At 51.8% G+C, this 25,564-nt stretch overlaps 1 protein-coding gene across 16 annotated transcripts in view; it reads right to left on the bottom strand.

The window, feature by feature from the left end:
* Positions 1 to 25,564, bottom strand: part of ARMC9 (armadillo repeat containing 9) — a 160,150-nt gene that overhangs the window by 23,209 nt on the left and 111,377 nt on the right. For 5 of the 16 annotated variants that reach the window (XM_046644069.1, XM_046644068.1, XM_046644064.1 and 2 more), the window contains 4 exons: positions 22,283 to 22,398; positions 17,196 to 17,293; positions 12,615 to 12,744; positions 735 to 4,645 (listed from right to left, as the gene is read on the bottom strand). In XM_046644069.1, the coding sequence (XP_046500025.1) occupies positions 4,303 to 4,645; positions 12,615 to 12,744; positions 17,196 to 17,293; positions 22,283 to 22,398 (687 nt within the window). In that variant the 3' untranslated portion in view covers positions 735 to 4,302. Of the gene's footprint in view, positions 1 to 734; positions 11,706 to 11,729; positions 12,078 to 12,614; positions 12,745 to 17,195; positions 17,294 to 22,282; positions 22,399 to 25,564 lie in introns of those variants that run through there. The other 11 variants (XM_046644070.1, XM_046644071.1, XM_046644076.1 and 8 more) reach the window with 11 other exon arrangements.

Here is a 25,564-nt window from a genome sequence, read left to right on the forward strand (position 1 = left end):
CAGATTGTTGCGGTCATGTCCCCGGTTTGGTCAGTGTTCCTGTATCCTTGTCCCTTCATAGAGACTTTTGCCTTGGCCATGTGACCTGCTTTGGCCAATGGGAAAACGGTAAGCACGATGCAAATAGACACTTGAATAGCACTTACTGCCCCCAAACCCTGCGGCCACCATGGGAATGAGCCAAGTTAGCTGCTGGAGGATGAGGGGTCTCATGGAGGAGCACCAAGGATCTGGCCAACAGCCAACTGCCGGACACGAGGGAGGCCATTCACTGCCCTCTGACTGCAGGTGCACACCTGGTCCAGCCAAGCCCAACAGAACTCTCGGAACCCCTCTGAGCCCAGCCCCTATTGCTGATCCACACAATTCTAAAGCTAGAAAATCATCGTTTTCGGCCACTAAGTTTTGAGGGTAGTTTGTTATGTGCAAAAGCAGACGGATTCCCTTCTTATCACAACTCACCAGTGTCTGGAGAAACGAAGATGCTCAGGCAGGCAGGCCCAGCCATCCAGCCACGAGGCTGAGCTGGGAATGCCAGGAGGATCCCTCAGTTCCTGGGCGGGGACAAGGGTGAGGCGAGTGAGGCATCTCCTCGCACAGAAAGTGTAAGGGGTGCCCCGAAACTTGGTAATCAAGATAAATAATGTTTTAATGCCATTTAAAAAAAATTCAAACCAGCAAACTATGGCCCGTAGGCTGGCTGCTCATTTTTGTAAATCAAGTTTTATTGGACTCGGGTCTTCGATTAGGGTTTGGCAAGCAAGTTACCATCATAATGGGTCAGATCTTGTTTTATTAAAAAGTCTGATATTTTGTTTTGTCATGGATTTTCTTGCATTAATCTTATTTATTTGTGCGTTTGCTTGTTAGTTACTTAGCTCTTTCAATTTCGGCAAATCCTTCTGAATCTACTCAGTGACCCCTCGTATCTGACTGGATCTCAAACTCCCACCAAGGGTCATAATTTAAGCTGTTGCCAGCCATTTACACCTTGCTGTGAAGGAAGCAAATGAGATCAAGTTCTACTCAGGAGAAATTAGGGGGCCAGGTAACCAGAGAGCTGGGGTCAGCTTCCAGAGGCAGAAGGAATCTTCCTGAAGGCCCACCATTTCTCAAAAGTCCCACAGGCTCCTCTTCATGGCTCCCCTGCGTAGGTTTCATGGGCAAATCCTAGGAGCTGCAGATTAGGTTTCCAGGTGACCCGTGAAATGTTTCAGTTTATTCATGAATTTGATTCTCTCTCCCTCAGATCATGTTCATATCCAACCACAGTGGGGCCGGCAGATAGCTGGCATATTTATGCCTAGGTTGTTGGCATTTTACAGTCTCTTGCCAGCCATCAGCCTTGGGATGTAGCCCTGTGCCCGCGAGAGGACTCTCCCAGGGTGTGGTGCGGAGGCTGGTGGTATTTACTTTCTCTGGACCACACCTAGTGACCTCAGTGCAGTTTGACCCTGAGTTGGAGTCTCCCCTCATCTCTAAAAAAGACTGTCTTGTCTTTTCCCGAGAGGGCCAGACATTCACAAATCAGACTGTAGCTCATCTGGAGGCTCGAGGCGGGGACAGCTGTTGTCTTCCCACCAGGGAGACCCAGGGTGGAAATGGACGATGCTCCACCCACTCTAGACCTCTGCATGGGGCTGCTCCTACGCCAAGGCCGGGGGAAGCCGTGCCCGTCAGCGGCATCTGAGGAATCTGGAGGGAGTGGATGTACTGGGGAGAACAGGAGAGATTTTTCCATCATGCTCCTCCGCTGTTCATCTGCAACCCCTCCACGCCTTTGACAGTTTCATCATGAGGGGTTTCATCTCGGGGACTCGAGCTCTGCTCGTCGCATCTGTCCATGTCAACAGTCCTGGACACAAGTGTTTGCACTTTCTCTTTACACCTCCTTGGGTGAAGTCAGGTGTCCAGAGCGCCAGGAGGTTGCCATTCCCGAGAAGGCAGGGCCGTGTTCTCCACAGCCTTCTTCTCCAGGAACACAGCGGGGCTCCCACGCTGCCAGAGAATCGAGATGTGGCCTCCGGGCCAGCTGCACAAGCACAGAGTTCTAACAGTGCCCAGCCTTGCGTCACTGCCAAGAGCTCACGAGAGTCACCCAGGAGCCAAGTTTCTGGTCATCTCCTGGGTGACCTGGCCTCGTGCCCGCCCCTGTTTCTCCTCTGCCCGCTCTCCTGAGGATCAGAAGATCACTGAAAAGTGCACTGCTTGTCCTTTATTTACACCCAGTGGGACCACAATAGTTCTCCAGTGACGGGCATGGCCAGGGCAGACGGAGCGCCGAGGAATAACACGTGACTGTGCACACGCACAGACATGAACACACACACACAAGCACCCTCTAAATACTGATTAATTTTATTTCAACATTTCTATCTTAGGAGAGGTCAGACTTTGCTACCAGCTTTGGTAACACTGATGGCTCTGCGGGCGAAGTTCCTTCCTCTGTCCTAAGACGTGGCCCTGACGTCACCCTCGAGGAGCGAGTCGGGCTCCCCCAGCAGGGACCAGTCTTTTTGCCAGGGGAATCGTTTGCATGTATGGCCTTAATGGAGGGAGGGAAGTGGCATTGACTGGTCAACCCTGTGAGCCTGTGAGACACACAGTGGCTCTGGAACGGCCACAGTCCAAGTCATTGATGGGAACAGACCATATTCTCACCAGATCTGAAAAGAGGAGGAAAACACCAAACCTGCTGCTCGGGCATATGGCTTGAGAACGGGTTTCCTGTATTCTGTCTCCTCCGAGGGAGGAGAGCCGGTTTCCAGTGAGGCCGAGGCCCCACCTCTGGCTGAGCTCCCCGGCCCCTGGCTCCCCCTGCATGAGCTCCCCAGATGGCCCGGCTGGTGGGTTCAGTGGCACAGTCCCCCGAGCTGGGTGTCGTGAGGACCCCTCTCCTCCTGTGTGTGAAGGGTGACCAGGAAGGGCAGTAACGGGACCTGGGTGGTGGGCGCTGCGATGGGCCTGCTCCTGGACGGCCTGGAGAGCCGTCCTTTCCACAGCTCCCCACGCCACCCGGTGGCTGGCAGACAACCGTCTCTTCACATCTGTCACCTGCAGCTGCTGGCTGGCCAAGAACGGGAAGCTGACTGGTCCTCAGGCAACAGGACAGTGACACCGGGGAAGAAACCATCCTCACTTCCTGTAAGATTGGCTGCCTGGGGAAGAAAAGCCAGAGCAAGCTGCCAGCACCAAGACGGCCTGCACAGAGCCCCTCTGTCCAGCACAATCCCTTCTTTGAACGGGCTCTGTGCAAACAGAAGAAGAGACCCTTCCCTCTGCGGGTCACCTGCTCTGCGGCCAGGCCGTGACTTGTGTGGCTCTGCTCTTTCCTCACAGGAAGCAGGCTGCTGGGTGTGGGGTGCTCAGTGAGTTTTGCTGGCAACAGCCCATGTGTTTGTTGAGGCCACAGGCCAGAAACCCGTGCGTGCCAAGCCTTCCATGCCGCCCAGGGCCGCGCTGTGTCATGGGCTGTGGGGCCGGCCAGTCCATCAGTGCTGGTGTGATGACCACGATTATTCTTAGCTCGGGTCCCAGCCTGGTGCGGCCTGGAGGCCCGGCAGGGTTCGAGGGCCCGTCTGCCTCTCTCCTGGCCAAGCTCTCCCTGCACTGCGGGCGCTTCTTCTGGGCCTCGGTGAGGAAGCACCTTGACCTGCTCTGCTGGGGGGAGATGCGGCCGGGCCTGCGCGGTGTGTTTCCCAGCAGATAGGAGCTGGGAGGAGGGGACAGCCCATCACGCTTCCCAGCCGTGGCCCAGGAGCCACACTCCCAGCCCTCAGGGCCCCAGCTGGCCGGAGCGCCCAGGGCCTGTCCGGAAGGGAGCGGGACAGCAGCCACAGAAATGCGTACATCCTGAGTGTGACTGAGGCTGCGCAGCTTGACACTCTTTTGTTCTGTTTCTCTTTTGTTTTCCCTTATTTTTAGTAAAGCCCTTTAGAAAGGGCCAGGCTCAGTTGGGCAGTGGAGGGAGGTGGTCAACTGGCCGAGGCTGGGAGAGGACAGAGAGAGAGGGAGAGGTGGTCTTTACAGGGACCACCAAAGGGTGGGAGGGAGACCTCAGGGACACAGCAGGGACCCCTTGAGCCCGCCCCATCCTCGGCCCCTCTGGCGGGCCTGCAAGGTGGCAGGTGCTTCTGTTTGAGTCTGAGGCCGCCCGAGCAGCTGCGGGCTACCTTCCACCAGAAGGCAGGTTTCAGGGCCGACCACACAAGCCCCACAGAGGGGGTCTTATCTGCAAGTGGGACTGCCCGGAGGGTCTCACTCTGCCAGCTTGTGTGTGGGCCGCTGAGGCCAAGGGCAATTTCATAAACAGAAAGATTCATGACGAACTGGTCCCCAGGGCAAAGGAAGCAGCCGGCTAGGGCCCTGGTCCTGCAGGAGGGGAAGCGGCCTTTCCCAACAGCCAGCTGGGCACAGAGCGAGCAGGGCTCCGGGTGGGAAACACACTGCCCTTCCCCCACAGAGAGACTTACTCTGCAGGCCCCTCGTGGAGGACGCTGTGGAGCCAGGGCGGCTAGCCTGCTGGGGGCCACACGAGGAGAACTGAGGGGCCAGAGCCGACGCCTTGGCCTTGGGTGGGGTCAGGTCCAGGATCTCTGGGGTGCAGGGCGTCCGGGGCTTGCAGGTGACAGCTGATGTAAATTCCCTGGAACAAAATGTGCAATCCGGAGTCACAGCAGCTACTGCATGGTTAGGAGTCACAGGAGGAAGGAAGACTCCTTCTCCAAGCACTGATGGATGCCGGGCAGGCACCGTCCTGAGCACGGGCTGGGCGTGGGGTGGAGAATAAACCCCTGCCCCCATGGAGCTCACATTCGAGGGGAGGAAGGAGATAATAAAAAAGAAACAAACGCCAAGGAGGAGATGAAGCAGGGAAAGGAAGGGGAGATGGGAGAGTCTTGACACGTTAGACTGGACGCCAGGGAGGGTGTAGCTGGCAGAGTAACAGTCCCCAGTTACGTCCACTTCCCACTCCTTGGAACCTCATGTGACAAAGGGGAATTAAGGCTGCTGATGGAAGTGGGGTTGCAAACCTGCTGACTTTCAGATTGGGAGACTATCCTAGATGACCAGGGTGGGCCACGGTAATCACGAAGGCCCTTACTGGTGGGAGAGAGAGGCAGAAGAAGAGATTCAGAGAAATCGGTGTGACTGTGGGGGAAAGGCACAGAGATGCAAGGCTTCCAAGGCGGAGGAAGGGGCCACGAGCTAAAGAGGGCAGGTGGCCGCTAGAAGCCAGACAAGACAGAAAGGAGACTCCCCCTAGAACTCCAGAAAGCAACATGTCTGTGGACATCTTGATTCCAGCGCAGTGAAGTCTGTGTTGGCTTCTAACCTACAGAACTGTAAGATGATAGATTTGTGTTCCGGTCACTCAATTTGTGGCACTTTCTTACAGGAAGAATAGGAAACGAATTTTCAACGGGGTGGCCAGGGAAGGCCTTGCTGAGAGGGTGACATTAAACCCCCAAACAATCCTTTGAGAGACAGGCATTACTACCCCATTTTTCAGATGTAGAAACTGAGGCTCCGAGTCCATGACCTTTCCCAAGGTCATACACACAACAAGCAGTAGCGAGGCCAAGATTTGAGCCCAGTGGCATCTTACAGCCAACCCTCTTCCAGACATGCTCAGGATCCCAGCCCTACGGGCCAGCATGACAGAGACGTGCTGGCCATGTCTTGGAGCCAGCTCCCTCCTTTCCTCCAGCGCCTGCAGCCACTGCAGCTTCATGCTGTTAGACAAGAAGTCTTGGGAGTGGGATCCTGACTCTGTGACCTCCCATGCTGCGCGGCTGCGGTTGGAGATGTCATTCCCCCGCTCAGCCCTTTGCTCTCTGGCTGTCAATGAGCTGCTGGCAGGCACAACTCTGGCTCCCACCTCGACTTCTGGGACCCTTGCTATCTATGTGCCCATTTTCCTGACTACAACTCTGAAGACCGGAGTCCCAGGCAGTCGCCCTTACTGTCAGCAGTGAATGACCTAATGGAAGCATCAGCCCAGCTCCCAGCGTGCAGCGGATGCTCTGCAAACGGCAGGTCTGGCTTCCCTTCCCTAAGTGGGCGCCTCAGTCTGTGGGCTTCACACAGTCAGCCCACAGCAAGCAGACAGACATCGTGCTAGGCAAGTGAGGGTCCCCCGGCCAGGCCAGGGAGCTACTGACAGGCTGCAAGGCTTCCCAGTGCAGAGGTATGAGTGAGTGTGTGTGTGTGTGTGTGTGTGTGTGTGTGTGTGTGTGTGTGGCACAGGATCCAGTGAGGAGGGCGGTGGGGGAGGTGGGGTGCGCCCAGGGGCTGCATTCTTTGGAAGGGCCCAGACCCTCAGTCTTGCTCTGCTGCTCTCTAGCTGGTGACAGAACGCGGGCAGGTCTGCTGACATTTTGGGAGCCTCAGTTTCCCTACCTGTAAAACATCTATAGGACAGCTCTGACGATTCAGTGAGGTCGTGCCTGGGGCCCAGCCGTGGTAAGCGCCCCACAAATAGGGGTTTCAGCTCTGGGGAGTGCGACTTGGGAAGAAACTGTGGCATTTATTTGATTCATTTCTCTATTTCCATATGCCTCCCTGCCTTTTTTACACTGAGAATATATTATCTGAATAATTAGAAAAATAAAACTTAAACATGTAAAACGTTTCCAAATTCAGATTCGGGAAAAGACTGGCATAAACACTGCCCATCTTAGGCAGGAAAGTCCTTCACACCAGGAGAGCCTTAGGCCTAGGGCATTTTTTTTTAACTTTAAAATAATTTTCTCTCTAAAAAGAAATTTTATTTTTTTACATCACTCACAAATATTATCCCCCTGAACGTTTTCCACGTCACGCCTTGTGCACGCATGCACGTTTTGATGTGGCTGCAGTCATACATTCTCTTCTGTGTTGCCCTGTCTTTATGAGCCTTCTCTGTTCTCTCTCCACGTGTCTGAGTGGCCTCTGTCATTACTGTTTATATTGCTTGGGGACAATTCTAGCTGACTGATATACCGTCATCTCTTACATCTTTCCCTAATGTTGTGTTTTTCCATCATTCAGTGATAACGCACACGTGGGCTAAGAACTATGCCAGGAACCAGGGGTCAGAGGTCAACTAGACCAAATTCCTGTGCTTGAGGAGCTCACAGATAAGGGGCCTGTCAGACCAGGGGACCGAGATCGTCAAAGAATGAGATGAATCTCATTGCGGATGCTTTTCTTACAGATATAAAGGAGCTTTCTATCGGGTCTAGGGAGCGGGTTTTCTTTTAACTCCATTTAGGTCAAACGACTTCTTTTTCCTATCTTGCTATTCTTATTTTCATATTTTTATCGTTATAGAAGTTCATTATTTTTAAGTGGCGGTAAAATGCACACAACATAAAAGTTACCATCTTGACCGTTTTTAAATGTAGCCCTACTACATTTTAAGAAGGAGCAACTGAGAGAAACTAGTGAGAACAACTCAGGCGAACACTGGCAGCTCTTCCTGGCAGGGGCAATGGCAGAGGGCAGGCCTTGGGTCCCCTGGGGGTGTCCCATCACACAGCCGTGGGAAGGGGGGCCGGATTTGGAGGGGCTAGTTGTGCAGGTCCAGGACGGTCAGCTGGTTTCACCATACGGGGCCTCAAAGCCATAGGGCAGCAAGGTCAAGTTGCAGGGTCAGGGGGCAGCTGAGGCGAGTCGGCAAGAAGCGAAGAGAGAGAAAGTTCTGGGCAGCAGGGCTAGGAATCCATAATATCCAACCCCAGGGCAACCAGAAAACGGCCCCACTCTTGGGAGAGCAATTTGACAATGTGTATGAAAACCCTTATGGGTGGGTTAATTTTATGTGTCAACTTTGCTGGGCCATGGTGCCCAGGTATTTGGTCAAACATTGTTCTGGATATTTCTGTGCAGGTGTTTTCTGGATGAGATTTACACTTAAATAGTTGGACTCTGAGTAAAGCAGATTGCCCTCCATAATGTGGGTGGGCCTCATCCAATCAGTTGAAGGCGCGAATAGTAAAGACTGACCTTCTCCTGAGCCGGAAGGAACTGTGCCCACAGAATACCTTTGGATTCGAATGGCAACTCTTCCCTGAGTCTCCAGCCTGCTGGGCCACCTGCAGATTTTGGACTTGCCAAGCCTCTACAATTATGTGAGTTAATTCCTTAAAATAAATCTCTCTCTCTATATACACATCCTGTTGCTTCTGTTTCTCTGGAGAACCCTGACTAATACACCTTAAGAGCCAGCCTCCTTTCTGCCCCAGGACATGCCCTTTGTTTGGCCCAGGGTAGTGTTGTGGCGGAAGACCATTCTCAGACGGGCCCGCTCCGGCTGGCTCCTCTCTCTGGCATTGGAGAAAGTGGCCCTTGGCAGAGCACCAGGGAGCCACCCCTTGGCTTGGCAGAGCCTACCCCCAGGAAGTTCTCCAAACCGCCTTGGGGGCTGCTGCAGGAGGCGGCTGTGTTGACTGAGGATGCTGGTCACCGTCCTTGAACTCCACAGGGATGACGACATGAGGACCTTCTGGGAAGGACAACATGGGAGGCAGGCTGGACGGCTGTCAGTAAGGGTCAGCTTGGCCCCTGAGTGGCCTCAGGGCCGCCATTTCCCCAGAATGGCGAGCTCAGCAGCATGGGCAGCCAGGAACCAGAGCTGGGAAATGGGGATGCTCTGGCAGGAGAAGAGGCAAGACTGGGGCAGAGGAGTAAAAGACAGCGACGGGAAGTTCAGGATGGCAGTCACCTTTGACTCAGAAAAAAGTATTGCTGCAGGAACACATGGTGACGGTCCAGGCAGATAGCAAACTTCAGCATATGCGTAAACTGCAGGAGGGGCCCCGCGAGATAGGCCATTTTTGATCTGAGAGGCCCGGCCTGCTTATATTATCTCCGCTCATCAATAGGAACATTGTGTGGGAAGCGAACAGCAATAAAAGGCTTTTGGAGATATTTAATCTTGACTTGCGTTTGGAATGCTGCTGAGTCATAATCCCGCAGTGGAGCCTTCTCCACCGCAGAGGATCCTGTGTCCTCTCAGGTCCTGGGAGCCATCGTTAGCATTACCGTGCAAGTGAAAGTGCTCAGGGGTCCCCTAAGTGGACTCTGCTCGTCACATTCCCAACTGGCTCTCGGTCATTGCTGCGGACAGTGTGTCTGGGCTACAACAAAACCCAGACAGGCTGGGACCGGGGAGACCACACACCAGATGAAGGCAGGCATGGAGACCTCATCAACAGTTCACACATGTGTGTGTTCGTGCGCACACGCGGGTGTAACCACACAGCTATGCCGTCCTAATTTCCCCAGCTTCCTTGCTGTTAGTTTGTCGTTTCTTTTAGCTGATGCGCCGTATCTGTCGTCGTGAGCTGCCACGTGGTGTCTTTTTGGGACAAATGTGAAGGGGAGAAAGCGTATGTGCAGACATCTGTAAAATCTCTTTCTTCCTTATTGTTTGAAAGTCACAATACTCGCAAAAGAGTCGTTTCCTGTCTGTGGCAGGACAGGAACTTTGATGCTGTTTGCTTCTAATCCCAGCCCGGGACCAGGTCGGCGTCTGTGCCACAGTGACAGCTCCAACCCCAGGAGCCCATTTCCTCGCCTGCCCCTGGGGCCACACGGAGGGAACGTGAGCAAGCTCCCTCCCGGTCCACCTGGACTCATCTCCGCGTGGACCACGCGCCAGTGCCCACAGACGGCAGGCAGGCAAGGCCACGTGACAGTCTGGGCAGTGAGACCCACCACCCTCCGGGAGGTGACAGCTGGAAACCAAGGCCTGCACGTTCCGGGGTGCAAGTCAGCCCTCGCGGTCCGGACCGACGGATTCACGGCAGAACACCCCGGCTCTTCCTGGGATAAATACTTTTTTCTTTTTTTTTAAACAAATGGCATTTTTAAAGCCTGGTTACTAGCGTTGTTTCTCTGCTATTTAGTGCTAAGGAGTCTAAGAAGCAGATAGAAAAAAGCAAAGCTTGGCTCTGGGGGGTGGGGGGTGGGGGGGTCACAGGAGCTGAACCTGTTCCTCCTTGGCTTCTGGGGAGGCAATTTCACAGCACGACCAGCGGCTGGAAGCACCGGCGTGAGCCAGAGCTGCAATGAGCTTTCAACCCTCTCCAAGTTGGGGCTAAGAAGGAACGCTATCGTTCAAGCTACCGTTTGTGTCAACTCTCAGCTCCAGGGGCCTTCCACGGGCTGTGAGCGGTCAAGCAGCACCCACCTGGCCGACTGTCTGGGGCGAGGGGCTGTCTTCACCCTAAAGACTGAGAGAGGAGCTGGGGGAAGCTGAGGGACAAACGGCCCGCATGCAGGCCATGCCTCTCCCTTTCTCCTCCTCATAAACATCTGGAGAGGCTGCTCTGGGCCAGGTGTGGGAACGCAGGGACAAACACCCTTCACATGGCCCCTGTCTTTGAGGACAGCGGGAGAGTCCCGGACCTCATGACCACACAGTGGGCTCTGGGCCCCCGTGCGTGGGGACGCGGCTGTGTGACTGGACTTTGGGCTCAGGCGGGAGGAAGGGGTACTTAGCTGAGACCGGGAGCAGCCTGGTTAAGAGAAGGCTAAGGTGGGAAAGAATATTCCAGGCAGGGGTCAGCCAGCCAGTGCGGGAAGAAGGGGAATGGGGCCACCGCACGCTCCCCCTTCCCATCCTCCTCTTCCTCACACAGAGCCCCGGACTTAAAATAAGAGCTGAGTTCGAGTGATTGACATTAGGGCGAGAGCACCCATGGGTTTAACCCCGAGGGGGCATTTGTGCCCAAGAGAAGTTTGGAGGCCAAGTGGGTAACCCCATTTGGGGTAACAAAGGGGAATGTTTCTAAGAAGAGAGCTTTTGGGGTGCCCTGCCTACTCTGAAAACAGTTATTTCTGGGGAGAGAGGACCATCCCCAGGGTGAGCCTCAGAAATGAATTGGGCATTGACAGGAAGGAAAAAGAAGTGGCTCGAGCACCAGAAGGGCAGGTGTGGCCTGGCTGCGCCAAAGGACTAGATGCTGGTCCTGTCCTGGGAGCCATGAGGCCAGGGCAGCAGGGCCCAGCCTGGGCTCTGGCCCACCCAACTGAGGTCTTTCGTTTTGAGCCCCCACTTTAGGAGGGTGCCGAGAGCTGGAGAACCCCTGACCCGGCTGACTGCCTGTGGGCCTCGGGCATTTCCACTGCCAGAGCTCACCTTCAGCCACTCTGAGAGCGGAGGAGGCCCAGGCAGGGGAGGCCCGTCCCCAGGTCCACAGCTGGTCGGGGGTTGGGCTGAAGGAGACCAGATTCTGGGCCCCCGGGCTCCCCACCCCAGCCCGCCCCAGCCTCTGGCTCACCCAGCCATCTTTTATACCCTCTGCCGGGTAGAGATTTGCCAGGTCCCAGGCCAGGTCCCAAAGTGCTGCTGGCTCAGCCGCACACAGCGCTGCGGCCCCAGGTAGCTCTGACCCCGCCCTTGACCCCACGCCCAGCTCCAGGCTCTGCCAACAGCAGTGGTGGCAAAGGAAGATGCAGGGGTGCTGCCCGCTGCTAAGGGGAATGGGCTTCAGCGCTCCTGTCTCCCCTCCCCCTTATCTCCGACTTTCTCCCTCCAGTGGGGGCCGGGTCTGCCAGGCCTTCTGCCTGTTCTCAGTGGCTGTGGCAGCTCCAGGTGTTCCTGTGGCCTCTAGACTCGGCAGGAATTCCTGTTTCTGTGGGGTTTCCATCAGGGGGAGCCTGCAGGAAGGGCAGTAGGGCAGCGCCATCGGGCTGGTTTCTCCGACCCCTAGATCCTGTGAGGGGGAAACATCTGCTGGGGGTGGGGGGGCTTCAGGCCTCGGGGGCCTGGAACGCGGCCCTCCCACTGTCTTACTCAGCCGCCTAAGGCCCTGAGGCTGAAGGACAGCGGTCAGTGGGCCTGCTCGCTGCAGATGCGTTAACGGAACTACTTCCCTGTTCTACAGAAAAGTGGCGCACAGGAGGCCTGACCAGTCACCACGGGAAAACTCCTCCAATCCAGAGATGGCAGGGGTGCAGGCTGGTCAAAATGGCTCCGCCCAACGCCTCAGTGCAGGAGGAAGTGGGGGCGCAGCTGGGGTGCCTGGCGGCCAGGAGACAGCTGGAGACCAGGGCCAGGCCCTCTCCCTGAGCAGCTTTCCCCAGATCTGAAAGAAGGGGCCTGTGAGATCATCGGAAGGCCCTTTCTAGGTTCTAAAGAACCCTGAGTGACCCATCAAGGGCCAGTCGCTCTCATTTGGTGCAGAGGAAGAGAAAACACCTTTTCTTCTCCTTGGGGGTCCCGTTTCTGTTTTAGAAAGCTGAAATCTGAACCAGAACGTTTTACTAAACTTGTTCTCCATCTTTCTCCCCTCCATCCCACCTTCTCCGCAAGCAAATTGCTAAGATAGGACACTGACCTCAAGTTACCCCGAATCACACATCCCCCTCAAACATGTCCACCTAGCAGCTCTTAAAACTAGTCCCTTGGGCATATTTATGAGTTTCCTCTTCTTCCAGTGTGACAACTGGTAATTCCCAAGTAGCAGGTCCCTCCCCTCGGGCTCTGTGGTCATCAGCAGCGGTGGCCACCCTCTCCTGGGTATCTTGGCATCGTGCTTCAGACCCCAACAAAATGCGCCTTTGCCTCCATCATCAGAGGCTGGGCCTCAGAGCAGCATTCCCAGGACACCTCCCGTTCCTACCTGGTGGTCTCTCCACTGCCCAGGGCCCGGGGCACCTCCCTTGGCTGGCTGGGGGCCCCCGAGGCGGGCAGGCGAGGCTCTCCGTGACGTCCTGCTGGCAACCACGCTCCTGGCTTGGCGTCCACGGCGGCTGGGGAGGAGGAGAGAGAGCTCAGTCAACTTCTGCTCTGGAACCTCGTTGAAGATGCTCTTACTGGGCTGGGCCGCAAAGCCAAGAAAAGCACGCACCCCCGGCCAGTCCCTGACAGCTCCCCAGAGCCCACGGAGGAGGACTTGTTTCCCTGTGCAGCCTGAGAACTTTCCCGGCAGCCACTAGATGGATTTACAACCGGGGGGCTCAGTGGGCATGCTCTGGCTGGAATACGTGCAGCACAGGGAGGTGCAGACCATTGGCCCTGTTGACTCCCCTGGCCCCCCTCTGCCTCTCAGGGAAAAGCCAACAAAGCTTGGAACTGTCTCTCTAGACCGCCGCTTGGCACCTCTGCAGAGGATCACAGAGGCACATGGAAAAATTATTTGTTGTTTATCTGAAATTCAAATTCAAACTGGGCATCTTGTATTTTTATTTGCCAAATCCAGCAAACCAGACGTGGGGCTCTCTTCACCCTGGGCTGCTCCTTCAGGCCTGAATCCCTCAGTCCACCCAGGGGGTAGGATCTGCCCTAATCCCCAGCTAGCAGCGCTGCAGCTGATGGCACGGCCGAGGACCGGGCCGCCTGGGTCATCCCGCAGACCTCCACAGGGAAGCGACGGGAGGCACTGCCGAGGAGCTCTCCCGAGGGCCTGGGAACGGGCCTGTTCTGTATTGCAAGCGACACGGACCCTCTACTCCAGCCCCACTCCGTTTCTCTTCTCGTTCTACAGCCAAAGGGGCGCATGTCACCGTCGGAGCAATACTGTGACCGAGTCTCGACTCGCTGCTTCCTTAATCCAAGCTCCTTTCTGCCCTTTCATTCAAAAAATCTCTCCAGTGCCTTTGCAACGTGGCCTCTGCTTTATCTTAAACATGAAGCATCTTCCCTGTGGGATTCCTCAAACCTACAGCAAGGGGCACAGCTTTGACTTGCAGATAACTCTCCTTGGACCCAAATGAGGAACCTGTCTCTGGTATGGAACCCGATGGGTAGCTTTATTTACAGCCCACGCTGGACAGTCTCTTCTCAGAACTGGAAGGGGAAGTAGGATTTTGGCCTTCTCTGATCCTTTCTTCAATGGACAACTGGCCAGCTTGCCTGTGTTCTCTGCTCAGTGGGCTTATGAGGTGGCTCAGGAGACCAAACTTAGGTGTGTGAAATAACAACTGAGTGGAACCGCACCCAAGTGCCAGGCTACACACAGAGGAAATCCCGTTACAATTAACGGGGCTACAGAGATGGCGCCCAGCGGGAGGCAGGCAGTCCTCCAGGACCAGGAGCTTCCCTGGGCAGGTGGGGGTGGGGTGATGGGGGCGGAAAGCCCCCTGGCAGGAGGCAGGAGGAACCAAGCTGAGCTCTCCTGGGACCCTGTGAGGTCATCTGGGTTTGGTCTCCATAGAACAGATATGCCTCCCCCCTCTCCCTCCCCCTCCACACCGCAGGCGTTCAGAGGTCCCCCCACAGAAAAACAGACTCCCTGGAAGAGCTGGGGCTGGGGGCAGAAGGGCAGCTCTGCGGATGCACCTGAGGCTGCTTGGGACAAAGCAGTTTTCCCCCCGGTTAATCCATTTCAGACAGGGCTGGGCATTTTAACTCTAGAATCTACGACAAGGCATGTAATTTTGATATCCAAGATAGTCTTGGTTGATGGGGAAATGAGAATAACTTTCCTCAGGCCAATGACTTGCAAAATTCTAGGTCACATTCCTGGCTTTTTCCCTTGGGAGCTATTTCCTCTTGGTTCTGCGGGGCTGAGTCCTTCGCCTAAAAAGAATGCACTTTGTGGCCCTGCGTTCAACTGATCAAGCAGTTTGAGGATCCCACAGGTTCCTCATCATGAGTTCTACCTTCAGTGTTAACTGAATGCATGGGTGTGAAGGAGCTTGCGTTTTTTTTTTGAGGAAGATTTCCCCTGAGCTAACATCTGCCACCAATGCTCCTCTTTTTTGCCGAGGAAGACTGGCCCTGAGGTAACATCCGTGCCTATCTTCCTCTACTTTCTATGTGGGACGCCTGCCACAGCATGGCTTGATAAGTGATGCATAGGTCCATGCCCGGGATCCGAACCAGCGAACCCTGGGCTGCTGAAGCAGAACGTGTGAACTTAATTGCTGTGCCACCGGGCCAGGCCCCGTGAAGGAGGTTTCTGAACGAAGCTAATGTGTAGGCTGTGCTGGGGGGTTCCCACTGGGTCTCGAGGTGGGGCATTAATTTCCAGCATAAGTGAAGGCCAGGAGGCCAGACTCAGCAGCAAGTCATGTGTGAGGGGACCTGTGGGGAGTAGCTAGGCGAGGCCACATGGGGATGGGGGAAGAGCACAGAAGTGGGAGAAAGAGCTGGAGAAATAGGGCTGTATGATGGGGGTTCTCGACAGGGAAGGAATGAAACAGAAGACAATGAGGATGGCCGCCTCTCCTTGCTCATTGACCGTGGCTGAGCCCAGTTGCAGCCTCAGAACCAGTCTCCACACAGCATTCCAAGGACATAAGCTGAAGCCCGTTTGCCACCCATCCTCACGTGGAGGCTGGGTGAGAGGAAGAAGAGATGGCGGCGGCGAGACCAGCTGGGGGAGCTGACGTTGGTCCAGGGACATTGGTCCTGGGGTGGCTGCAGCATGGCTAGCCTGAAAGAGGGTAGAAGGAAGAACAGAATCCAGACCAGAAATGGAATCCATGCTCACCAGATGACCTCGGGAAAGCTGTGAACCCGGAGGCTTGGCTTCTCCAAGGGGAGAATTTCTGTCCAGTGAAAGGATTTTAAAGGAGAACCAAAGGTGCTGACCTGAGGCTCAGAGCATGCCTGGCAGGGCAGGGAGGAGAGGTGAATATGCCTGGTCGCTGGTGGGCGGGGGGTGGGGGGGTGAAGACTGGTGGCTAATGGAATCTTCGGAGGCGGGAGGGGAGTGGATGGGCAGGGTGGGAGGCCTGGGTCCCAGCTAGGCCTGAGCAAGCAGGAGCAAGCAGGAGGGTGGGACACGCAGAATGTGGTCTCGGTGTTCAGAGCAGGCCAACGGGGCCAGGAGGATGCTGCTGCCCCCCAGGAGAGGCCCTGGGAGCTGCTGGTGCCCGCCGGGGCTGAGTCTCCTGGGGGGCGCCCGCTGTTTTCACGCAAGGATCCAGAATTTGCCAGCACCTGACTTTGTCAGGGATCAACTGTCCTCGAAAACAGCAATAACATCAACATCTTCAGCAACACCAGCAGCTGCCACTCAGCCACCTCTATACACGACCACCTCAAATGTCGCCACCCCACAGATAAAAGCACGATAAATCCTTCCAAGAGATAGGACCATATTTGCAACCAGTGCAGGAGAGAGGGCCACCCTGGTGGCCATTTTAGTAAATAAGGATGTTCCTGATAAACAAGCCACGAAATCCAACTGTGGGGCCTCTATGGAAGTTCAGGCCGACAGAACCCGAAATCATCTTTAACTCGATGGCATTAGGTCAAATCGGTAAAAATTGTTAGTCTGCCTAAAATCTCCTTTCTGGCAACAGAAATCTCTGGATAAATTATGGAGGTAATCACCTTTTAGGAAAGGCATAGAAAAGTTTACAGCTCTAATGAAACACATGTAAAAGAACAGATGATCAAAGCTGGCAAAACCTCTAAACCTGCACATCGAGAGACCCTCCCCCAGAGTCCCAAACGACCCGGTTTTCTCTGTAACTGGCTACCGCTCCCAACGGGGGGCCTGGGAGCGTCTGAACCCAATTGTGAGCAGATTGTGAAACGTTCTCAGATGTTTCTCATACTGGAATCTGACCTGTTCCTCTGTTGTTTTTCCTATTTGAATGGAGATTCCAGTTTTATCTGGCCTGCTCATATCCTTTTAATTTCCTCTTGAAAATTAAAAAAAAAAAAAAAACTTTGTACATTTCTGATTCAAAGCATATATATTTTTTCTGGCAGATAAAAAATAGTTTTATCCCCTATCAGCCTCTGGCGAACTCAACTAGATGCTTCCAAACGAGTTTGGGTCCCAGGGTGGTTTTTGCTCCCAGTGGCACATTTCTGATTCCACCCAGCCTTCTAACGTGTGGCTGGATCGCCTCGGCACAAGAGTTTGAGGTATGAAAAGTCTTGGCCACAGACCTACATCGTTCTGAGATTCCTACTCTGAAATTTCACATTAACTATGGCTTTCCCCAATTCAGAAATCTTGCCCAAACAGCTTGCAGACATGAGCAGTGGACCCAGTGTGCTGAGAAGGAAAAGCCCATGGTCATTTCTGGCTGTGTGACCTCAGGCCCGGGGGCCTCTCTGTCGCGGGGCTGTGGCTGAGATGGGGACTTCCCAGGAACAAGTATGAGGCCCAGGCCATCCTGGATCTGTAACTGCTGCTGCTTCATTAGATTCTAGACACCCCAGTCCCAGAGCTGACCCCACATGCCACCAGTGTCCTCAGGTGAAGAGAAAGCACGAGGCTCAGATGCGCCAGGCTCACCCCCCTCGTCGACTGGGAGGTAGGCGTCCAGCAGGGACGGAAGGCAGCCGTTTCTGGTGTGCCGGGCCATCTGGGGAGAAATGGGATGGTCTTCCAGGCTGGAGGAAAAATTAAAAAACAGCAATAAATACAGATAGCCAGGAGGTATTTCACTGCTGTGTAGCATCCCAAACAAATACAGGAAGTACCTGAAATTCTTTTTTAAACCAATATTAGCAGATATTAAGGGTATGATATTAAGGGTAATACCCTTTTTTAAGGATATTCGCAGAAACCACGAAGCACCCTCACCTCGCTCCTGTCAGGTCTTGTAAATTTACGGGGATACATGGCTCACTTCTATCTTTTGGTATTGGGTGACATGGGAGCATATCTCAACCAAACAATTTAAGGCACTCATCTTCTGGTTTTTCCTCCAAGGGTGAAGCAGATTAGAGAAGGGATGAAGCCACTCAGAAAAGACATGGCATGTCATGCCAGCTCTGCCAACAAGAGTTAGGCGGGAAGAGGACTGGGAAAGAGCACGGGCTCTGTGACTCTGCCAAAATGGTGCATGCCCTGCCTCACGTCGGCGCCCGGCTCAGCGGAGACGGCCAGCAGAGACCTTGGCCCAGTTGTGAGAGACAGGGGCTGGGCGAGCACATCAGGGAGAGACAGATGGATGCGGGAAGGCTCCTCAGTCAGTTTCTAGGACAGATCCTGAGGAAAGCTCTCCAGTTGTGTGCACGGCAGCACAGCAGTCATGCCCCTTCAACAAGGGGACACTAGCCACCTGCTCCAGCGAGGGCTTGGTGGGGGACACACCATGGCAAGCATGTGTCTGCCCTTCCTAGGGTTGGGATCTACAAAATGCTTGTTCTTGAAAGTCAGTTCCAGCAGCAAAGACAAGCAGACACTTACCCCCCCCGAGGGGGCAGGAAAGGCTGTTTGTGTGTGGCACTCAGTCAGTCCAGAACTCTGAGCTGAGGCTTGCCTGGGGCCAAAAGAGGGAAAGTGTTCCCGCAGAGGTAACATCATGAGCAAGTGAAGAGGCAAAAAATGTCGATACTTATGTTGCGTTGTTACAGAAAGATTTAAGGCACAACACAAAGTGCAGGCTGGCAGGCACAGGGTGTCCTGGAAGCTTCAAGGGCTGAAGTTGGAGGGTGAGTGTCAACTGAGACGGACCCTGTCGCCCAGGGTTTGCTTTGATCCCTAAGGGAACAGGTGTCACAGAAATGACATTCTATGAAGATGTGCTAGAAAGCTCCTTCTGTCTGCGGTCCTGGAGGGTGGACGGGGGCAGGCAGAACTGGCAGGAGGCTCTCCTGGGGCTGGGGGAGAAAGACGGCTTAGGAAGGCGGAGAGGAGGGCCCGAGCTAGGAGGGCAGGTGGGAGAGAGAGGGCTGGCGGCCCACGGGATGGGATTCTGGCTCGGGGGGTGGGGGTATTAACCATTCCCTGAAGCAAGGGCTCAGAAGACGGTGGCGCTGAATTGGGGGTGCTGTGGGGACACGTGCAGCACTTGGGGTCAAATCTGGGCTGGAGTTAGAGATTTGGCTGTCAGCAGTGTGTGATGGAAACCAGAGAACAAGCAGGATGGCTCAGGGACCTTAAAGGGGACCTGCAGAGCACGGCATTTTAGGAAGAGTCGGGGTGAGCGTTGGGGGACCAGCCCATAGTGGCGGCAGGACGTGGAGGTGGGAGAGCTACCAGGGGGAGGATGCTCGGTAGCGGCAACCGTGGGAGATGTTGAGTGTCCTCCAGGGTGGGAAGCTGGGAGGTCACCTGTGGCAGTGGTAGCAAGAACTTGCTGAAGTCGCCACCAGGCCACTTGGGCTGTGGAGGGAGAGGAGGATGGGGCAGGGAAGCAGCCAGAGAGGGCCGGAGGGTGAGGGAGGCCGGGAGACATGGGAGCCTGTTCAAAGGCTCCCGGAAACAAGGCAGTGGGGGGGAGGTTGAAGGTGGAGGAAAAGAGGCCTTAAATGATGGAGCAAAGTTTGGATGGGAGGAGTGGATCTAGAACCACAGCAGGGTGAGGCTTGGGTAGGGGGGAGCTGGGAGAGGAGGCAGGGGTCTGATGCTGGGGTGAGGGAGGGTCCTGCATTGCACAGGGGGCACTGCATTAGCTTTTATTTTCAATCTTTCTTCATTTTTTGGTGAGGAAGATTGCCCCTGAGCTAACATCTGTTGCCATTCTTCCTCTTTTTGCTTGAGGAAGATTATTGCTGAGCTAATATCTGTGCCAGTCTCCCTCCATTTTATGTGTCACCGCCACAGTGTGACTTGACCAGTGGTGCCAGGTCTGCACCTGGGATCTGAACCTGTGAACCCCGGGCCGCAGAAGCAGAGCACATGAACTTTAACTACCATGCCACCGGGCTGGCCCCATTAATCTTTCTTCTCATTACAAAACCGGTAAGTGTTTATCATGAAAAATTAGGAAAATACATAGAATATATAGGATGTTCTGCCCTCCAGTACCTAGGCACACCCACTGTTAACAGTTGATATTGTTTCACTCTTTTTTAAATGCAAATATGTACTTTAAAAAACCGCCACACTGGGGATCACTGTAAGAGGTCAGTGGGTGAGATCCACACAATTTTATAATTTGCTCTTTCACTTACGATATATTGTGAAGCTCTTCCTATGCGTGAAATATTCTTCTAAAACATCATTTTCAATACTGTTTTGTGTGGATATATAATTTATGTAACCAGTCTCCTACTTTGGGCATTTAGATTGTTTCTCATTTTATAAATAATACTGCAATAAATACCCCTGTATATATATCTGCGAATATCTGATTACTTCTCAGTATAAAATCCTAGAAGTGGGATTACTGACTCTAAAAGAACTGGTGTCTCGAATGTGTGTAATACATATTGTCCGAGTCCCCAAGATCACTGGGACCCTTGATTTATCTGTACTCCCGGCAACCCTTGGTTACCAGAGGGGCAGGTTGTGCATGGAGAGTCATATAAACTTTGTAAAGATCCTGACCATTAACCTTCCGCCGCCCAGGTGGAGGACCCCCGTCCTCCGCCACCCACAGTGCCGCAGCACACCGACTGCCTCTCTCCTCTACTAGGTGGCCTGCTCTGTAGCTTCTGGGGGCAGGAATCACATCTCATTTATCTTTGCATCCCTTGCACTTAGCACACCGTCTGGTACACAGAAGTGATATAAACGTTTGTTGAATTGGCTCAACGGAGGGAGCTGGTGTTGGCGCCACTGCTTTATTACAGTGGGAGGGCCGGCAGTTTCAGGAAAATGGGGTGCTCTCGTTCTCTGCAGTGACCACTTCCACAAATCAGGGGACAGCACATGTGCTCCCCAGGCTTGGAAAAATGTCCTCTTCCTTCTAGAACATCTGACTCAAGAATTAACTGTGCCCATAGGTTAGATCTTGTATTTATTAGATTCCTTTTATCTATTTTTCTGATTAAAATATCCTTATGTCATTGTTGCCTCTCTCTGAAGCCAGGGTTTTAATAACTTTAAAAGATAATTTTAAAATAATTTTTTAAAATGATGATTCGGTGTCTTCTTTCCCATGTCAAGCAAGATGAATTTTATTAGTTACTATTTCCATTCACAAAGGTATTACATAAACTGAATTTACTAGTAGTTGACACTTGGCTATATTCTGGATCAAAAAACAAACACAAAACCCCTCAGATATAAAAGACATTTCAGAGATAATCAGGGGACAGTGATATACTATATAATATTATTAAATCACTGCTAACTTTCTTAGGTGTAATAATGTGGTTAAGTACAGGATGCTCTTAGCCTTAGATGTGTGCTAGAAGTCTGCAACCTTCTTTCAAAGCAAAAAAATGTCTATGTGTTATAAATGATACGCATACAGAAGAGAGAGAGCGAGGGCATGAAGGTGGCAAAACGTTAACAGAAGCTCTACATTGTAACATTCTTCCAACTCTTCTGTAGGAAGAAAATACTGGTTGTAGGTTGTAGAGAAAAAGGCATGATATTAGTTTGTATACCAGTAATTAAAAACCTAGAAACATGAAGCATGTGATGACTAATCTCGAAATAAAATCAAACAGCTCTCAGAGCACTGATCCGTGGCGTGGGCCTTGAAATATCACAGGTCAAGTCTCAGACGGGCAACAGACCTCGGCCAGATCCGGGCGTGGGGCTTCGGCGTCCCTACCTCGGCGCACAGAGCTCCAGGAGGGCAGGCATTGCTGGGTTTTGTTTGTTGCTGTATCTCTGGCGCCTGGTTGTTCATTACAAACTACTATTGAGTAAAACTGGAAACCGCCACACTGCCCAGCGATAGAGGGTAACTCAGTAAAATATGGCATGTTCATCTGAACTATGCTATGGTCAATATTTGTTGAATGAATAAATATAGGTTTTTTGCCCGTTCTCTATAACCCCTTGTTCATACCTGTTTCTCTCCAGCATTCTCTAGACAGGAAAAGTGAGGCCACTCAGGCCACAGAAGCAGCTTTTCTGCTGCCCAGGCTGGGCCGCCTGGCCTGGGGCTCCCCCAGAGCCCATAGGGGTCAGGCCCCCAGATCCTCAGGAAGACCAGAGGCTCTGGGTACGAGACTAAAGTTTTGTTTATGTAAATGAGGCAGGAGCAAGGCTATGAAGAATGAATAAGACTTGGCAGCTAAAAATGCATATTGTTGCTTTAAAAAGTCATCTAAAAATAAGTTGATCTGGTGTCTTACACTGTGACACGCCAGTCCCCACAAAGGGCCTGCAGCTTCACTGAGAGGCTGCAGAAAGAAACAACAGGAGTCCTTTCTGGGCAAACCCACTATTCCTTCTGGTCCTTTCCTTTCAAAGGACATTGGCCAACACTCGGCTTCTCCTGGACAAAGGCCGGAAGTGGCCCTGAAGATCCTGTGATCCAACCACTTCACCACGTGGAGGAAGAACCCTGGGGGAAGAGGGAGACTCGAGCTCTCTCCCTCTAAAAATCGCCACAAGATCAACAGTGAAGAGAGAAATGCTTTTCGATGTGAACGTTTTATTTTGAACTTTTACATACACACATCTTACACTGCAGTTAATCAAAAGGAAGCTTACGAAAGTCACTCCCTGCCTCCTCAGCCCGGACTTACACTGGGTACCCGTTCCTGTGGCCGCCAGGGGTGACGGGCCGGCGCAGGGGCTCGTCCCCGCTCCACTGCACGCCGGTCAGCCCCTTCCGCCTCGTCCTCCCCGTGTTGGTCATGATCTGGTGGAAGGAAAGAGCAAACAGGCCTGGAGAAATCATCTACTTGAGAGCTGACCTGGAGGCAGAACTGACTATATGCAATAGATTAATGTACAGTAACAAGAAGCTTTGCAAATAAACGAGGAAGGACCATGACAGATTATTCAGAGAAACAGAAACTTGGGGGGAAAATCTCTTTAGGTTTGCATATTATCCATGTAGCAGTATAAATTAAAAAATAACAAAAAACAAATCCGGGGAAAAAAGGAGAAGAAAACAGGTGAATACAGTAACATCACATTTTTGGAGAGGACAGACTTTTGAAAGTGAGAAGGTGGAAAAGATGGGCAGATTTGGTTTCATAAAAAACTAACATTTCCATATATACAGTATATTAAAGATAAGACAGATTAACAGGTAAACAGCAGACTGGGAAGAAACATGGCAGCAAATTTAACAGGTTAAAGGTTACAATTTTCATTAGATAAAGAGCTCTCACAAATCAATAAAACACTAAATAGATAATTGGACAAAGAATTCAAACAGCCAAGTCACAAAATAGCAAGTATCACCAGTAAATAAAAGGTGATCAATTTTACAAGTCATTAGAAACTACAACTTTACAAAAAAGGTGTCATTTCAATTATTATTCAAAGGCATCATTCAATTAGCAAATGAGTAACAATTAAGAAATGAGCCCATCCACAGCTGGCACCAGTGTATGATGTTAGGGTGTGGACAGGTGAGAGCGCTCTTTTGGAAAGTAACCTGGCATTTTTATCAAGAGTCGTAAAAATGTTCATATCCTTGGAAAGAAGCCAAAATATGGAAAATGTTAAATAAACAAAGTTGTTCGTCATAAAATTATTATAGAGTAAGACTGGAACAATCTAATTGCCCAGTAATAGTGGAATCATTAAGTGAAATATGGCATTTTCATTTGAAATATTATATGGCCATTTATGAGGATAAAGATGAAGTTAGGAAAAAAGATTTTATTCAAAACATTAAATAAAAGTCAGGTTATATAACTGTACATAAATGATGCTTTCACTTATGCTAAAGATATACAAAAAGACTGGAAGGAAATGAAAATTAAAATGATTACAGTGGCTATATAGGATAGTAGAATTAAGAATAATTTTTCTCCTCTCTGTTTGCCAAGTTTTCTGTAATGTAGTTATATTAATAATTAAGAAAATTGCTTAAAAAAGAAATCACTGTAAAACTGGTGAAATCAGAATAAAGTCTGTGGATTGTATCAAGACCAGTTTTCTGGTTTGATACTGTGCTACTTAAGACGTAAGTTGCATGAGACGGTACCGCTGGGCAAACTGGGTGAAGGGTGCCTGGGACCTCTCAGTACTGTTTTTTCAACTTCCTGTGAATCTATAATTATTTCCAAATAAAAGGTTAAAAAAATTTTTTTAATTGGAATTACATCTTTGATTTCTTGATTTTTGCTGAAAAGTTATTTGGGTTTATCTAGTCTAGTATTTGAGGTAGGAAGAAGATAAAAAGGACGAATATGTCTCTTGTGAAATTTTCAAAAAAAGCCTATTTTAACTGCAATCAACACTGCTGTCTGCTTCTACTCCCACTTCCCTTCTGTCACACTGTCCCCATCTAGTATCTAGGGTCAAATTTACTTGCCTGCCCTCAACACCGGAGCAGGCCCCTTAAGTCCAATTTTCAGTGGTCCTTAGAACGTGGGTCTTTACACAGATGGCTAAGAAGGCTAAGTCTTAAGCTACTGGAAAAGGGGAGACAGTGAATACACGGGTTTCCCCGAGTCTGTTGCTAGCCCTCTGCCTCCTTCTCCTCCACTCCACTGTCCTTCTCAGCTCATCCCTCCCAATTCCTTCCTAGAGGAGAGAGAACACATCACTTATATTTGCAAGTGTTTCAGCCTTTGGAAAACCCACACCAACTCCTTAAAGCTTCTAGGCCTAAGAAATAATTTAAGGTGGGAGGTATTTGTCCTCTCTGATGGATGAGGAAACTGAAGCTGGCCTGTCTGGTCTGTTATCAGAGTGGCGGAGGAAAGGTCCTGGATGAAGAGGGTTCAGTGCCAGGCCCAGCACTGCATTTGGCACGCCCAGTGCCTCAGAGCAGCTGCTCTCCAGAGGGCCTGTTCCCTTTATGGCCTGCTGTGCCTGCAGGGTGAGCCATGGAGCGGCCCAAGGCCTCCAGGCCCCTCCGTGGGCCCTCAGTTGCAAAGGAGCCTCTGAGGCTGGAAAAGGGTATCCAGTCCAACAACCTGCTGCCCATGCTGAGTTCTGCAGCAATGCTTCTGGGCTTGTTGGCAGAGGGAACGGAAGGGGTCCAGGCAACCACCTGACTCACCCAGAGCGACTCAGCTTCCATCTGCGTGACAGATGGAGACTTTGCTTGAAAGAACGTTCTGCTACTAAAAAAGAGCAACATGTTTAACCACAGTAAAAAGAAAAGGCAGCATATGATTGAGCTGAATGTAATTTATTCAGTAGTAAAAAATGGTCAACACGTCAATTTAGGTAAAAAATATATTTCTCATTTACTAGGTTTTGAGTATTGGTGAATCACCTAAAGATATTATGACACATTATAAAGCAGTGTGAATTTTTATAAGAAAATACAGGTAGATTATCTATCTATCTGTCTACCCAACTATCTATCTATACACATAGAAAATAACCTGGAAGCTAAAGCAGACACTGTTAGCTGTCTACTCAATATCCATTCTCTCTTTCTTGACTAACAGCACCCTGACTTTGTTGGCACAGAAATGTGTCTACTTAGAAATACCCAACTTCCCAGACTCCCTTGCAGCTAGGGGCCATGCGACCCAGTTCTGATCAGTAAGAAGTAAGTGGACGTTGCCAGATGGAGCGCTGGGAAAAGCACTGTAGAGGGGGTGGATCTGGCTGGTCTGCATGTTTGGCCTTCTTCCTGACTTTACCACAGATTTGTGCCAGGTGCTGCATCCGTCATCTTAGGACCAGCAGGCAACAAGTATGTGAACGAAGGGCTGACACACCAAGCTCAGAACTGCCACGGAGCTGATGAAACTGAAGCTTCAAGGCTCTGCAAGAGGCCCCGGCAATGTGCTCACATGGTCATGTGTTCTTGTAAAATTTGCAAAAGTAGGATATTTTGAATGCAATCACTTAATACTGCTACTTCTACTCTTACTTCCCTTCTGCTG

Source organism: Equus quagga, chromosome 17 (genome assembly GCF_021613505.1).
Source record: "Equus quagga isolate Etosha38 chromosome 17, UCLA_HA_Equagga_1.0, whole genome shotgun sequence".
Classification (NCBI taxonomy): Eukaryota; Metazoa; Chordata; class Mammalia; order Perissodactyla; family Equidae; genus Equus; species Equus quagga.